At 41.1% G+C, this 13,780-nt stretch overlaps 1 protein-coding gene, 1 long non-coding RNA gene and 2 other non-coding genes across 4 annotated transcripts; 3 read left to right on the top strand and 1 right to left on the bottom strand.

Moving 5' to 3' along the window:
• Positions 1-468: 468 nt before the first annotated feature.
• trnad-guc (transfer RNA aspartic acid (anticodon GUC)) lies at positions 469-540 on the top strand. Its single transcript has one exon. It is a non-coding gene; the product is annotated as a tRNA-Asp (tRNA).
• A 1,278-nt stretch (positions 541-1,818) lies between these two features.
• Positions 1,819-1,900, top strand: trnas-aga (transfer RNA serine (anticodon AGA)). The gene has a single exon. It is a non-coding gene; the product is annotated as a tRNA-Ser (tRNA).
• Positions 1,901-2,557: 657 nt separating this feature from the next.
• On the top strand, positions 2,558-5,561 carry ppdpfb (pancreatic progenitor cell differentiation and proliferation factor b). The gene is made up of 5 exons (XM_037478986.2): positions 2,558-2,742; positions 3,589-3,677; positions 3,790-3,867; positions 4,544-4,637; positions 5,052-5,561. Exons 2-5 carry the CDS (start codon positions 3,623-3,625, stop codon positions 5,164-5,166), a joined length of 342 nt encoding a protein of 113 aa, XP_037334883.1. The 5' UTR covers positions 2,558-2,742; positions 3,589-3,622; the 3' UTR covers positions 5,167-5,561.
• Positions 5,562-7,925: 2,364 nt separating this feature from the next.
• Positions 7,926-13,256, bottom strand: LOC134132823 (uncharacterized). Its single transcript, XR_009957005.1, has 4 exons — positions 13,002-13,256; positions 11,035-11,115; positions 10,590-10,709; positions 7,926-9,750 (listed from the first exon to the last, which is right to left on the bottom strand). It is a non-coding gene; the product is annotated as an uncharacterized LOC134132823 (long non-coding RNA).
• Positions 13,257-13,780: the final 524 nt, after the last annotated feature.

Below are 13,780 nucleotides of genomic sequence, written 5' to 3'. Positions count from 1 at the left end.
TGACTTGCTACTCTTAATGCGAAATACATATCTTCGTGTAACGTTGCCTATAATGATACACGACTGGACACAAAATAGCATTGCCTAAAATACTGTTGTACTCGTTATTTTGATGAATACTTTGTACCATTAATTTAATGCAATCCTATTTCATTTGAATAACTAAAGATTAGAACCATAATAAAACATACATACGCTGTTTATAGTTTAGTAACTTAACTAATTCCTTTTCTGAAGTTGCCGTGGCCGAGTAGTTAAGGTTAAGGCTATGATGGTACGGTTATGACTAATGTTTAAATGTTGTCTCCAGACCGCAGCGCCGATAGTGGCTAAATATATATTACATCCGTAGTGGTTTAGCACTACCATAGAGAATGAATGGGATTCGGTTTAGGGATTTTAGCTAAAACATTCGGTTTTGGGGTTGAATCTATAAATACCTATTTTTTTCCTCGCCAGATATGCCCTTCCTCGTTAGTATAGTGGACAGTATCTCCGCCTGTCACGCGGAAGACCGGGGTTCGATTCCCCGACGGGGAGTTCCTTTTTTTTTTTTGGGCCCAAGTTAATAACATGCGGGGACTCTTTTTAACATTAGGGTTTCCACTGCTAAACTACAATAAATTCCACAACGCAGAAAGAGACGAATGTTTGTTAGTACACGTTAAGAGTTAACGTTAACTTTTAAGCCGTTCAACTTGATCACAAACTGACTGGTAACACAGCTCTACAACACAACTAGTGGGCAAAGATATATTACATCCGTAGTGGATTAGCACTACCATAGAGAATGAATGGGAATCGTTTTAGGGATTTTAGCTAAAGAATTTCCCAAAGGGTCGCGCCGGCGTAAGAGCACGACGAAAATGACTTAAGTATGAATTAATAAATGAATGCATACAGGAATAAATACACAATATTTACATTCTGAAATACTTATTGGAATGAATAAATAAAAGAATGAATAAAACAATAAATGATGAAATATATAGAATATTTTTTTTTAAAATAAATATGGAAATAAATGAATGTATCCATACAGAAAACTACGTTGAAAATCAATCAAACAAATAAATATAATGTATTTATTTCAACATTTTTGTTCACCTACATTTCTTTATTTATTTAATGATGTGCCTGTGAACGAAGGTTTTAGGTCCTATCCTTGTCCCTGTCTGAAGGAGCATTGGTTGCAGATGTGTGATCGATCCTTTAAATTTAAAAAACTTAGCAGAGGATGGTTTCGATCCATCGACCTCTGGGTTATGGGCCCAGCACGCTTCCGCTGCGCCACTCTGCTGGCGGATAGCTATCGTCAGTAGTAGGGTCTAATGCTCGTCCTACCTTCATTGAACGCAGTAGCTCCTATTATTATTATGATATATTACTTTACATGTCATTTCGTTTAACCAAAGCGACTTACAATAAGTCCATTTCCACCGTAGAGATACAAACAGAACAAGTAACAAGAAAGTACAATTTTCATTCTTCAACGTTTTACCCCTCACCCTCCATAAAAATGACGATGTAACGTTAACGGCGTCCGTTATCATGGTATGTTAGCTAAAACACATTGTTAAGAATGAACATGCAAAGTCGCCGCACTCAGCCACCCCTGAAAGAAGCTGAAGTCTGGTTCTATACACGACTGGACACGAAAAAGCATTGTCTTAAATACTGTTGTACTTTCGTCATTATTTTGATGACTACTTTTCACCGTCAATTTAACACAATGCTATTTCATTTAAAAACCCAATGATGCATGACATACAGTGTTCATAGTTGTCTTGAGTAATTTGACCATAAGCCTTTTTCGAAGTTGTCGTGGCCGAGTGGTTAAGGCGATGGACTAGAAATCCATTGGGGTCTCCCCGCGCAGGTTCGAATCCTGCCGACAACGAGGATACTTTTGAACACTTGAGTATTTATGTAGTGTAGACATTGAAACAAGTGTGGTTAATTACGTTACATATCTCCAACACACTTCACACGGACAAATAGATCAAGCAATTCCTCTCAAGGTTTGAGCAGTTAAATTATTTAAAATCATGTAGAGCTATTTGTCAGAACTCAATTGCTTTTATTTACATGTTATACTGATTTTACTTTTATATTGAATTCCTTTATTTCACACTTTTAATTATATATATGTCAAGTAATTTGTATATGACGATAAATAATTTGAAACTGTACAAACAGTAGAAACAATAGAGGCCACTGGCCCTTATTAATGAATTTTAAGACAACTATAATGCAATCTGTGCAATCTGATGTTACGGAAATGTGGTGAAAACAGGAAAATATGGTAACTAAATAACTGAAATTCAATAAATTAAACACAATATGAAGAAAAAGTTAAACCCCAAACGTTAATGTCTGAGGCTCATGCAGTTTGATTTCTTACCCTTATTTTGGAAACGTACTAAAAATATTTTTTAGTCCCCCCGCCCACCATCTCTCGTCGGCCAGTAATGACTTTTCGTCCCATTTCTCGGTCCTTTATTCGCGGTTTTGTCTTATACGCCCCGCCCACTGACACGTCACCGACCCTTTATATAAATTCGCGAGCTGCCTTTAGCCGACAAGAAGCATCGCCGACATCCGTTCGGACCTTGGAGGGTTACGCTTACCCAAAACTTATTTTCAAATGGGCCCCGTCGCCTAGCGTTTACTCCCCCAGCCTCGCCGACTGAGTTGAATTGGGTGCTACGAAACATCGAGCACGTTTGGTCCCGTAAAAAGGTGAGGCTTTACCCGTGTTATAAAATGGTGGTAGCACAGAATTTTGTTGGGGGTGGGCCTAAGAGTGAGGTATGTTTTCAGGGTTTGGTACCGAGTTCTCTTGATTTCGGTAACAAACCTGTTTATTAGGAATAATCTTTTCTGCTTGTAACGTTATATCCTGTCTAGGAGGTGTGGTTGAGCTAACGTGAGTGGCGCTTGACTAACGTTAGCTAACGTACCATGATAACGGACGCCGCTAACGTTACATCGTCTTTGTTATGGAGGGTGCGGGGTTAAATGTTGAAGAATAAACGTTATATATCTATTTGTGTTTTTCCCCACCGAATACTAACGGCCATGTTGCCGGCCGCGATGCCACAACAACGCTAGCCGTTGATTTTGTTGTGGTCTTTGTTGGAGACAAAATGTCCCCGCTACGGGGGCGAAAAGGCCACAATTAGTGCTTTTATCCCCTTTTTAGAAAGCTATTTTTTGGCACACAATTGGTTTAATTAGGCTTTCATTTTATTGGTATGATATTTAAAGCCAGATTCTTTATGTTCATGTTTCAGAATGTCATTTTGGTGCATTGACAATCTCATGTAAACAAGACCCCTGCAAAACGTGACTGACGTCATTACATTATGATTGAAATTGTCTGGTGAAATGTATTCGTTTACTGATTGAAATCCGTAGGCTAATCCCCATCATCCTTTGTGTAATACATTTACCAAGCAAAGACTAACGTTTAATCGTTGTATTGTAATGTTTGGAACACTTTGTGGGCTTTTGCCTTGTGATGATTAAAGTATCCCGGCAAGTCTTGATGACAAAACATTTTTTTTTTTTTTTTTTTTACTCCAGGTTTCCATCAGGTACAGCGACCAACTACAGTATAATGGCATCCATTCCAGCAGGTGGTTCTCTCGTGGCGACCAACGACTACTACCGAAGTGAGTCCCTCTCTCATTCCCTCTTTACGTTTTGCCTGTTCCTATTGGTTGATGCAGAGTTACTCCGCCACTTGCTCAGCCGTTTTTATTGCTGGATTTCTCCCTTCTGCAGGGCGCATCGGTTCTACATCCAGTAGCAGCTCTTGTGGCAGTTCGGAGTACACTGGAGAGGTCATCCCTCATCATCCAGGTGTGTGTTTGTATCCAAAAAAATCGAAAACGTAACATTTAAGTCTTCATCTCGGCTTTGTTTTAAAGAACTTCAGATGCACCATTTCATTTGTGGAAAAGCTTCTTTGTGAGTCCTTATTTTCACTTTTCTCAAGAATATGGGGATTTATTTACACTCTTATAATCCAGATGTCATTATTGAAATAAAGTCTCCCCGTGGTTCATATACATGCCAAGCTGTACCCACTTTGAGAAACTGCTTGACCTAGAAGTTAATTATGGCACACAGTGTTGGTACTGGTCATTCCGCTGCCTACGTGCAAACTGCACCGTTACTGGAGAGGGGGAAACCACACCCACCCCACCCGTGGAGCTGATGACACACACGCTCAACCTGCACTACATATGTCGACCGCACCGTCTGCGCCGCCCCTCCCTATGATTTTAAAAGCTCTGGCCCGCGTTCGGTCGAAGTGGGCTGTATGTGGTTTGACACCCCTGCTCTACACACTCCCATTGGGTCGATGTAATGTTCAGTCTGCTCTCGGGTTTACAGAGCAATGCCAAACCTCTTGTCCACTCCTGTGACTATGTTAAATTACTACTGATAACGACAAACTCAAGAGCATTTGAGTGAAATGGACCGTAGGTGCTGTGTTATTGCTATGAACTGTCTTCATTATCTGCCACCTCAGGGCTCCCCAAGCAGGACTCTGGACATTGGTGGTCCAGTTTCTTCTTTGGGAAGCAGCCAGGGATGACCCCTCTGACTGAGGAGGCACAACAGAAGTAAGTAAAAGCCTTCTTAAAATGCCAAGTAGATTGCTCAACAAGGGCATTTGCTGTAAACGAGTCACGCAAACGGGTTAAACTGGCTTTTGTCATGAACCATTGTAACCTCTATCTGTCGAACGTAGCACTGCTACTTGTATTACAATAGTGGTTTTTTTTTTTTACTTGCTAGAAGCCATTGGTGTCAAATGGTCCAGAGTAAAAATTATTTTTGAGGTGGTGGCAGAAGTTTGTAGAAAACTGGTTTAAATAATCCCAACCCTCTTTATTGTAATCCATTTTATGGTATTTGTGGTTGCGTTGTGCGATATGACTTGTCCCTGTGTAAACAACTTGCGGTGTACGGTTTTGACAGTTACACCCTTTTATAATCTTTGTCAAGAACGGGTTTTCACTTACTTTGTCTCTCAGGGCGGGGGTCCAAGGAGCAGTGACAAATGGTCAAATCACCTGCGTTGCCCGGGAGATGGTGATGCAACGTCAGGTGAATGAGAGCAGCGATGCAGGAAGCCCCACCTCCTCCTGATTCCTGCAGTCTCACCCTGAGCCAAGCTGCACCTCACGGGGGGGTGAATCAACGACCAACGCTAGGTGACGGGACGATGTCCCATTTACAACCTTAGTTTTTTTTTTAATATATATTATTTGTAGTTGTAGGGCTGCCTTACATGGATTTGTTTATGTAACCTTGTTTTTTAATTTTTTTTATTGACGACAAAGAAAAATACAAATTTCAAATAAATACAAAAACATGATTGTGATGCAACTGAAAAATCCTTTTTGAACATTTGTACAGTGTTTGTATACTGTGTTGCATAGACACCCTGTTGTGCATTCACATCAACATGCCTTTGTTAAAACCTTTCCACTTTTGTCACTCTGTGATTGCAAATGCAATAAAGTAAGACTCTTGCAGCCTAATGTTCTGTTTCAGGTTTGTCTTTGTGCTCCTCACACACATTAAGAGCAGGATTGTGCAGTATTTTAAAAAGCTCTGCTACGATAGTGTAGTTTGCATGGGTTTTTAATGTTGACCATTTAGCTCTGTTTACTTTTTTTTTTTTTTTTTTCTTTCAACTTTTCCATAGCAGTTGGTTTAAATGGCCTTGTAAGGACCAGGATGTGACTGAGTCGGTGTTTGCCAGCAGTGGTTCACTTGTTCTTTACAGGGCTATTCCAGGAACAGTAAACACAAAGAGCAGCACTTCACGTCCTCAAACTGCTGCTGGTGCTGCTGAACCCGGCATGTGGGCTAGTAACTGTTTGCTCGTTGTCTAAACACCCACTACATCTGGAGGCCAGCCGTCTCTAAGGATAATCAAACTGGGCAATCTCCCCACTGCGCCAGATGGTTTCAGCAAAACTACTGCGTAGGAACCGTGAATTGCATGTTAGTTAGATATTTAGAAAGTTCCATGGTTGAAGCAGAATATACCACACGGCTTAAAATAAAGGTACTTTAAGTTATGTCAATACAATTTTGTTTTTGTCTGTTTTTGAGGTAAGCATTAAGTTTATTTGGGTAAAATAAGCAATTATCTGTACGACAGTGACTGTTTACCTGAGCCAGACCGTTTATGAGTAACTATTTGATTTTAATTTGTTTTATATAAAATCATTACTCTTGATGTAAAACAAGTATTGTTACGGGTTAAACATATAAAGAAATGGGCAACAATCCCTCGATTTTGTGACTAAGAATTCTCCATTACTTCAGTCCCTAAGTGTATGCGGATCACCAAAAGTCCAGCCTGTGACGCTGTCCCACCTGACCCGTTCTTCCAACCTGATATAACGAGCCGACCAGACGCGCCTTGCACGAGGAGAGTGATTTAAAATGTATTAGAACATACAGTATGTATATATTGAGATGCATCTATGAACCTAGTTTGTTGGGGTCAGTGATTCGAGGAAAGACTCAAAAGCCCCTCAAAACTTCACACAATGAGTTATTTAGGATAAAATGTGCGTGATTTCATCCACGTCCTGGTTGTGTGTCCTCACTGCAGCCCTGTGTGCGTCGCAGCTCGGTAGCGGTGTTTAACACAGTGACGTCATGCGAGGAATATATATTGCGTTAGCACGAAGCTAACTAGCTAGCTGAACCTCCCAGGTTAATTAATATTTTTAATCGAGTCCCGGCCCTATAATATAATATATTATATTATATATATTGACCTTACATATATTTTTTTATAATACATTTTTACCTATTTAAAAAAAATCTTTTCTGTGACATTTTTTGACACTACATATTTTGACTTTTTTCACAATATTTTTTTTCCCATGACATGACTGGAATGATCTTAGATGGAGCAACCTACACGTCCCTGTCACTAATGCCAAATACCCCAAATTTCTGTACTTTAAACCTTATCTGGGTTCGACCCTCAAGGGACATGGTGGCTCTTCCTAATTCCTTTTTTAGTTTTGGGTAACTGACATTTATAAAAAATCATAATGGGATATTGCCCCAGAGACGGATTGGTGCATCTTGGAGGATCAACCATGCTATTCATCCTTCCTGCATTGGTAAAGGCACAAGTGAGTTGAATTTGAATGTAACAGAGAATTGGAGGGTGGATGCACTAAAAAGGGTAAACAAATCTACACCCTGTGCCAGACTGTCAGTTTAAGGTTGTCCACAGGATGCCCTGAAGTAGACAAACATGTGATTGTCTTGAAAAATGCCCTCAGAGGCTGTAATAAGTTTCATGACAGTGTGACCACTGAATGAGACACATCTGCTCATCTTTACTGACTCATCCGGCCTTCTCTCCCGTCAAAAAGGTGGAACCCTATAGGCTACGTAGCATGGCTAATAAGTGATAAAAGCTTAATTAGCAATTAACTTTACATAAAGTAAAGAATTGACCAAATTAACTACAAATTTGGTCAATTCATCATCATTCAAAAGATTCTTCATCATTCCTGACAATGCCATCATAACTCAAGTGAACGTGCCTTGTGTTTCTGCATAACCTCCCAGGGTTCACTTCTCTGAAACAACCAGTGGGGACAATGCCCCAACAACTATCTCCGCGGCAGTGCACTCACAACTTGGCAGGAGTGGGATTTGAACCCACTGGCGCTTACAGAGGGTTTTGGCCCCTGCACTCACCTCTACACCACCAGTCCTGGTCACATTTGGGCAACTTTGATTCTCCTATTTAACCTTTGCCTGTTGCGCACTTGCTTCCGGTTGCATATTGAGGTTAGCTTCATGTTTTTGGCGTCCAGTCAAGTTCCTGCTCCTGTAGTTTCTTAAACAAACGTACCGACAATGTGGTGTTGCTTCATGACTCATCTATTTTTTCTGGATTCAAGTTGTTTCAATTTTATTGAACGGTACAAAAACAGATTTTGTTATATTTTGGTATCAGCATATTTTATATCGCTGCCCTAACGATTTATATGCCCTTGTTTCACATGCCGATTTAATAGTCTTTATGAAGAAATTGTCATTTGATTCACAGGCATAATTAAAGCTAAACTTTTTTTGGTATACCCATCTATTCCATGAACTCCTCACTACAACATTGACTGAGTTCACTGAAATAAAACAGCAAGTCGTGTGGTCGGGCAAGTTATATATTCAAAGCCTACTAGAGTGGTTCAGCACATCGAAGCTCCATTCACACAGTAAAGGGTTTGACGATACAGAAGCAGAAAACCTCTACTGTCCCCGCTGACTGCGCTGCAGCACAAATCCTCACGCATGGCTCTTTCCATTTGACTGTGAAATGGATTTGTGTAAGCGCCGCTGTTCCCCATTCAGCCCCCTGCCGTCTGTTTGGCTGCACGAAGCCGAGCAACGAGAGAAAACAATAGTGCAAAGTGGGGGCCCCTGCACCACAGTGCTGAAAGGTTGGAGGGTTTGTTCTGTGGCTCATCTGAAGAGCGGCGCGGCCCCTCGTCCTCCCCACGCTGCAGTTTTTCCGGGTGACCGGCTGCACGGTGGCTCGTTGGAAAGTAGGAGAGAAGGAGGCGGTTTCATCTCCTTGCCTGGAACTTGTCCCCTTGTTTACAGACACCTCGTTCCTCTCTTCCACGACATCTGTTCTGCCTTCCACTTGATGGTTTTACTGCTGGGCGACATGATAGTTTTAAGAAAACCGATTAGTTACCTCCTACTCCTATAGTAATTAGATCCGTGGTACTATCCGAACCATAAGACTTATGGTCTGTTTTAGCACTATCGCATTACAACACAAATAGGTAGAGTTACTTTCAAATGAATTTGAATAGCTGACTACATCCCTGTTCAAATTTCTTAATTAGTTTTCAAAACAAGTTTCTTTTAATCGATTATTGATTTAGTCGACTAATCCTTGCAGTTCTAAATATTCATATTAGCAATGTTTACATACTTGTGATGAGTTATGATGGAAATGGTGCAGCTGTTCATGATGACATATTCCCAGTCACCTTTATTATTGTCAACAGCTGCTAAACAGCCGGCTTCCTTCTTCCATATTACAAAAAAAACCACCACTTTAAAATACACTTCTGTGAATTTGTGCTGGGAGTCATAGTATGTATTTCATTATCTTTAGTTAATTTGTGTAGGGACTGGAGTTAAGACCCGCTGCAAACAATCTTTCTTTACACAAACTGTGGATTTTCACAGTACTGTTCCACTGAAATGATGGCTTTACATTTACATCGCTCACCAATTGAACAACGTTGCTCCATCAAAGAGATGAAAGTAGTATTTACTCAAATCCGACTTTGTTAACGGTACACACTTTCAGAAACGTAGGTTGGAACTGTATTCAATCAACATTTGTCACTGCACCCACAGGCTTTGACAGTAAATGTTACATTTATGTGCCTGTTTACTGTGGAATCTTCCACTGTGTCCGAGCTTGTCCGTTTGACTCAGGCTGTCAAATCCCGAGCAGCCAAGAGGCCTCGAGAATGGGGACGTCATGGGAACCCGCTTTTTAAGTTTCCATATCATTCTGTGAACAATGAGGGGCGCTTGTTTTCTTCTACTTGACGCTCCGGTCAGCAGGGCTGGTTGGTTTGGAGGGGGACAAGTGAACAGAAGATGTGTTCAGAACAACGTTGACCCATACTTCTTTGTTCCTAATGCCACTCGGGAATCCTGGGGAAAAAAAAGAAACACAAAGAGGTTAATCATATTTCTTTTTAGAAATAACGTAATGCGCTTGTTGTATTTGGCAGGAGTTGAGATTCCTGCTGAGCAGCTCCTGACACTGCATTTTGTCCCGGTCACTGAGTACACTGCATGGTCATTGTAATCACTCTATTTGCTTGTCGACCGATACTTTAGCACATTTTCACACCAGGGCCAAAAAATCGGAAAGTTCAGGAATTGTTTTTTAAAGAGATCAAAGCCTCCCCAGTGATCTCACTGCAAAGCAGTGTCTGTCGTTCACAAAACTCGAACAGTACATTTGATCTACTTCATTGCTGAGGACAACGGTCTGTAGCGTTCAAAGTCAGACAGATATTTAGCGCTTTCTACAGTTTTCCGGTATTTGGGCTTTAATTCACCTGTAATTTAGCTGACGCTTTTATCCAAAGCAACCTACAATAAGCGCATTTTAACCATAAGGATACAAACTCAAAACAACACAAACCAACCAAGTGCAAATATGTTTTGTTGGTGGTCATCCCCAAATATGGTACAGAATATCTGGAAAAGGCCAAAAAAGGTTACTTTTTCAAATGTGTTCCAGGTGTTTTTTCTATAGCTGGACCTCAAAGTTTGTTCAATCGCTTACGTTGTAAACAAACCAACCAGTGACCCGCTGTCTATCAGGATGGAGTAGGGATGTATTTACAAAAAAAAGCTTACATTGGAGGATTGACTCAGTCGGACCTGAACACGCAGGATCAGACCTCACTGGTGGGGTTTTTTCGTGCGGTTAGAAGGCCTCCTTTAAGACAAGTGTACCTGGTCTGTGTGTAGCGTTTTACCTGGAGGCGTTGCCATGGTGACCCAGAGGGTGAACCGTCTCGGATTGTGCGTGACGGAGTGGTTCAGACAGCTCAACACATCCACAACAGGCTTTATCTTCTCGTGGCCGGGGGGCGAGTCTGAGAGAGAAAAACACAGATAAACGAGCCAGGGCGCGTAATTAATGGTTTCTATATTCACATATTTCAGTAAATATTTATTAGCCCTAATTATCACACATTGATTCCACTGGTGATTATTTTTTTGGTCTCTAAAACTTTCTTGACCTAAGCTTGCAGCTTCAAATCCCAAATCCAAATGTATTCAATTAAAAAATCATATAAAGCAGAGAATCTTCTCGTTTGCAATTATGGTGGAAATCAATAATGATGATTCAATAACTAATTATTTTTAGAATCTTTTACTTATCAAAAGAAAAATTGCATATAAATAAATGGAGCATACTTTTATAAAAGTGGTTACGGGCAAGCAAACATGCTGGAGAGTTGACGCTGGTCATGTTGTCAGATGAGTGGAGTCGCTCATCTACAGGGATGGAGGGAGAGATAGAGAGAGAGAGAGAGAGAGAGAGAGAGAGATTTTAAATAGCTGATTGTATTGTATTTTCTATGCTTGTGCAGGGAGCTACAGCTACGTTTCATTGTGCAGTCCTGTATTGTATAATAACATCAAAGCATAGTAGCTTAGTAGAAATAAACTGGTATATGATGGCAAACAGAAGATGCACTGGTCAGTCAGCAGGATCAGAGAGAGGCCTTTTACCAAAAATAAAAACTACACCAGCAGAGAGTAAGGGTTGACGTGGAGGAAATACACAATGTAACAACTGAGTTCAACATCCTATCAAGCAAAGGAGGGAAACGGGTTTCCCAATAAACCCAAGGACAGTTTGTTCATACTGTTGCTGCTATTATTAGAAACCGTGTGTCCATCACTTCACTGTTTTTTGAGGCTTATCTTATCACAAGGTTACAGCGAGGGGAAATAAATCGAAAAACACAAGTCTCCCTGTTTGAATGCTTTTTTGGGGGATTTTCTTTGGCAACAGATCATTTTATTGTTCCCAAATGGATCCTACATATGGTGGCATCAATGGCTACTAAATATGTTTGATAACAGAAAGACACACTGAGTGTGTGTAGCAACTCAAAAGTCAAATGTCCTATGTGCTTGAGTAGAGCCACGACCGCCAAAAATATGTACGGTAAACGTCCCTGTAAAGCCACTAAGCTCACCTTCCCTTACAGGCCGACTTTACACTTTGCCAGATTGTCGCATTTTTCTTCCCAGTAGGCCACTTATTACATAAATTACTTTAACTACTTTTTTCTTTCAGTTACATGAAGTTATCAAAGCCACATGAACCACTGCTCAACTGCTACAAATAGCTTGATTTGATGAGTGGTGACTTCAGTGAAGGGTCAGTTACACCTGAGTGAAATGAACTCATTGTCATGCAACCGTAAACAACTGTCAAATGTGAATCTCAATTTGTTAAAATTGTTTTTGTCAAAAGTGAAAAAAAGCCGTGACGAAAATCTGACCTGCTGACCTTTAACCTGGTGGGATATTGCATGCAGTATAACTGCCACAATCCCAGTAAAGAGAGGACATTTCTTATATGGTTACTTTTGGTGTTCTGCGTTGTGTAAAGGGAAGCTAAACGCAGCTTATATAAGGCTGGACGGTCGGTGCGATGTAGGGGAAAGGTCTGGACCGCCCACTGTTGATTTTAAGTCCTATAGAGCCTGCCCCTCCCTTTCTTCCCTCAAACCTAAACGCCACTCCAACCTCCTCTCTCTCTCACTCTCTCTGCAGGTTTTTCATCTGGGCATCTCAGACAGAGGGAAAGAAAAACAGGACAAGTAAAAGAAAGGAGGAGAACTGTTAATATAAATGAAAATGAGAAAACAAAGGGGTAAAATAAAGAGGGAGGTCAGTAGAGAGAGGGGGAGGAAAGTAAAAAAGGAGGAAACACGGAAGGACATACTGAATGAGAACAAGTATATAGTATAAATGAGGAAGGAAGGGAAAAAGACATGGATCTAGGAAAGAAACCAAGAGAAAAGGGACATGAGATGGATATGAAAAGAGAGAATGATAGAATGAAGGAGGATCTAGGATATGAGTGAAGAGAAAAGACTAAAGGAAGCAAACAAGGAGATAAAAAGAGAATCGGGAAAGAAATACTGAGCGGAGAAGAGACGGGAGTAAACCAGCTAAGAAAACAAAAAAAGAAAAGAAAGAATAAGGAAACAACAAAAGGAAGGGAAGGATTGGAAGCGAAGGATTCAAAAGAAGGAAATGCCAAATAATGTAATCACATCTACTTGTACTTTAACCTCATTGAATCCCACTGAAAGGTTCCCTGGTGATAAACACACACTTTCCTTTCTCATGCAGAGACCCACCTGAAATCTTCTCTTCACCCTCAGATTAGTAAATCCGCTACAAAACACACCAGCTGCCGCTCTGCAGAACCCTCAGCGGCGGATAGATCTTGTGCAGTATATGAGACCCAACATCTGCAGCTTCCCCTCTGCGGGCAGCAACCCTTCACTGGTGGTTTCCATGTGCGGCGAGGGAGTGGCTTGTGTTTGGGCCAAAGCGTCAAGTAGCATCCAAGTCAAAAGGTCAGCAGCTGTTTACCTCGCAGACACGCAGCTACTCCTTTTAGCTTGGCTGCGGCCTACATTCGAGGCGGATGCAGTAGATCAAAGGTCGCATGGATGGAGGCGGAGGTTCCCCGTCCGTCGGCGTGACAGTGCACGCGGTCCCGGGATCTTCACTGATGTGTGATTCGTGGCCTCCCAAAAGACTCAAATGTCAATTTTCAAAAAATATGACGCACTAAAACATCCACTTATAGTTATTGAAATCGTGGTTTACTGCAGTGAAGAAGTTCTCTCGTCCCGAGAGCCAGTTTTTCATAGCTTCCATTGATCTAATGCTGGGCTGTTGCTCTCTGAACAATTATACAACTCAAGAAAAGGAAAACGCCACCAATTGGTGTCATTTAGTGAGCGGCCCTATGTCAGGCATGTTCTATTTATCACAAATAGGTATAATAGTAAACCCAAAATGCAGCAGCAGAGCGTTTCTCATTGAATGAGCGGTTCAGGCCACGTGCACGTGTGGCCATTGTGGATAGTTGATGACGTTGGATGACGGCTCGCCGCGTCCTTTCACT

This window comes from Pungitius pungitius, chromosome 1, assembly GCF_949316345.1.
Source record: "Pungitius pungitius chromosome 1, fPunPun2.1, whole genome shotgun sequence".
Lineage (NCBI taxonomy): Eukaryota > Metazoa > Chordata > Actinopteri > Perciformes > Gasterosteidae > Pungitius > Pungitius pungitius.
This window is presented reverse-complemented; position numbering and strand designations above follow the sequence as displayed.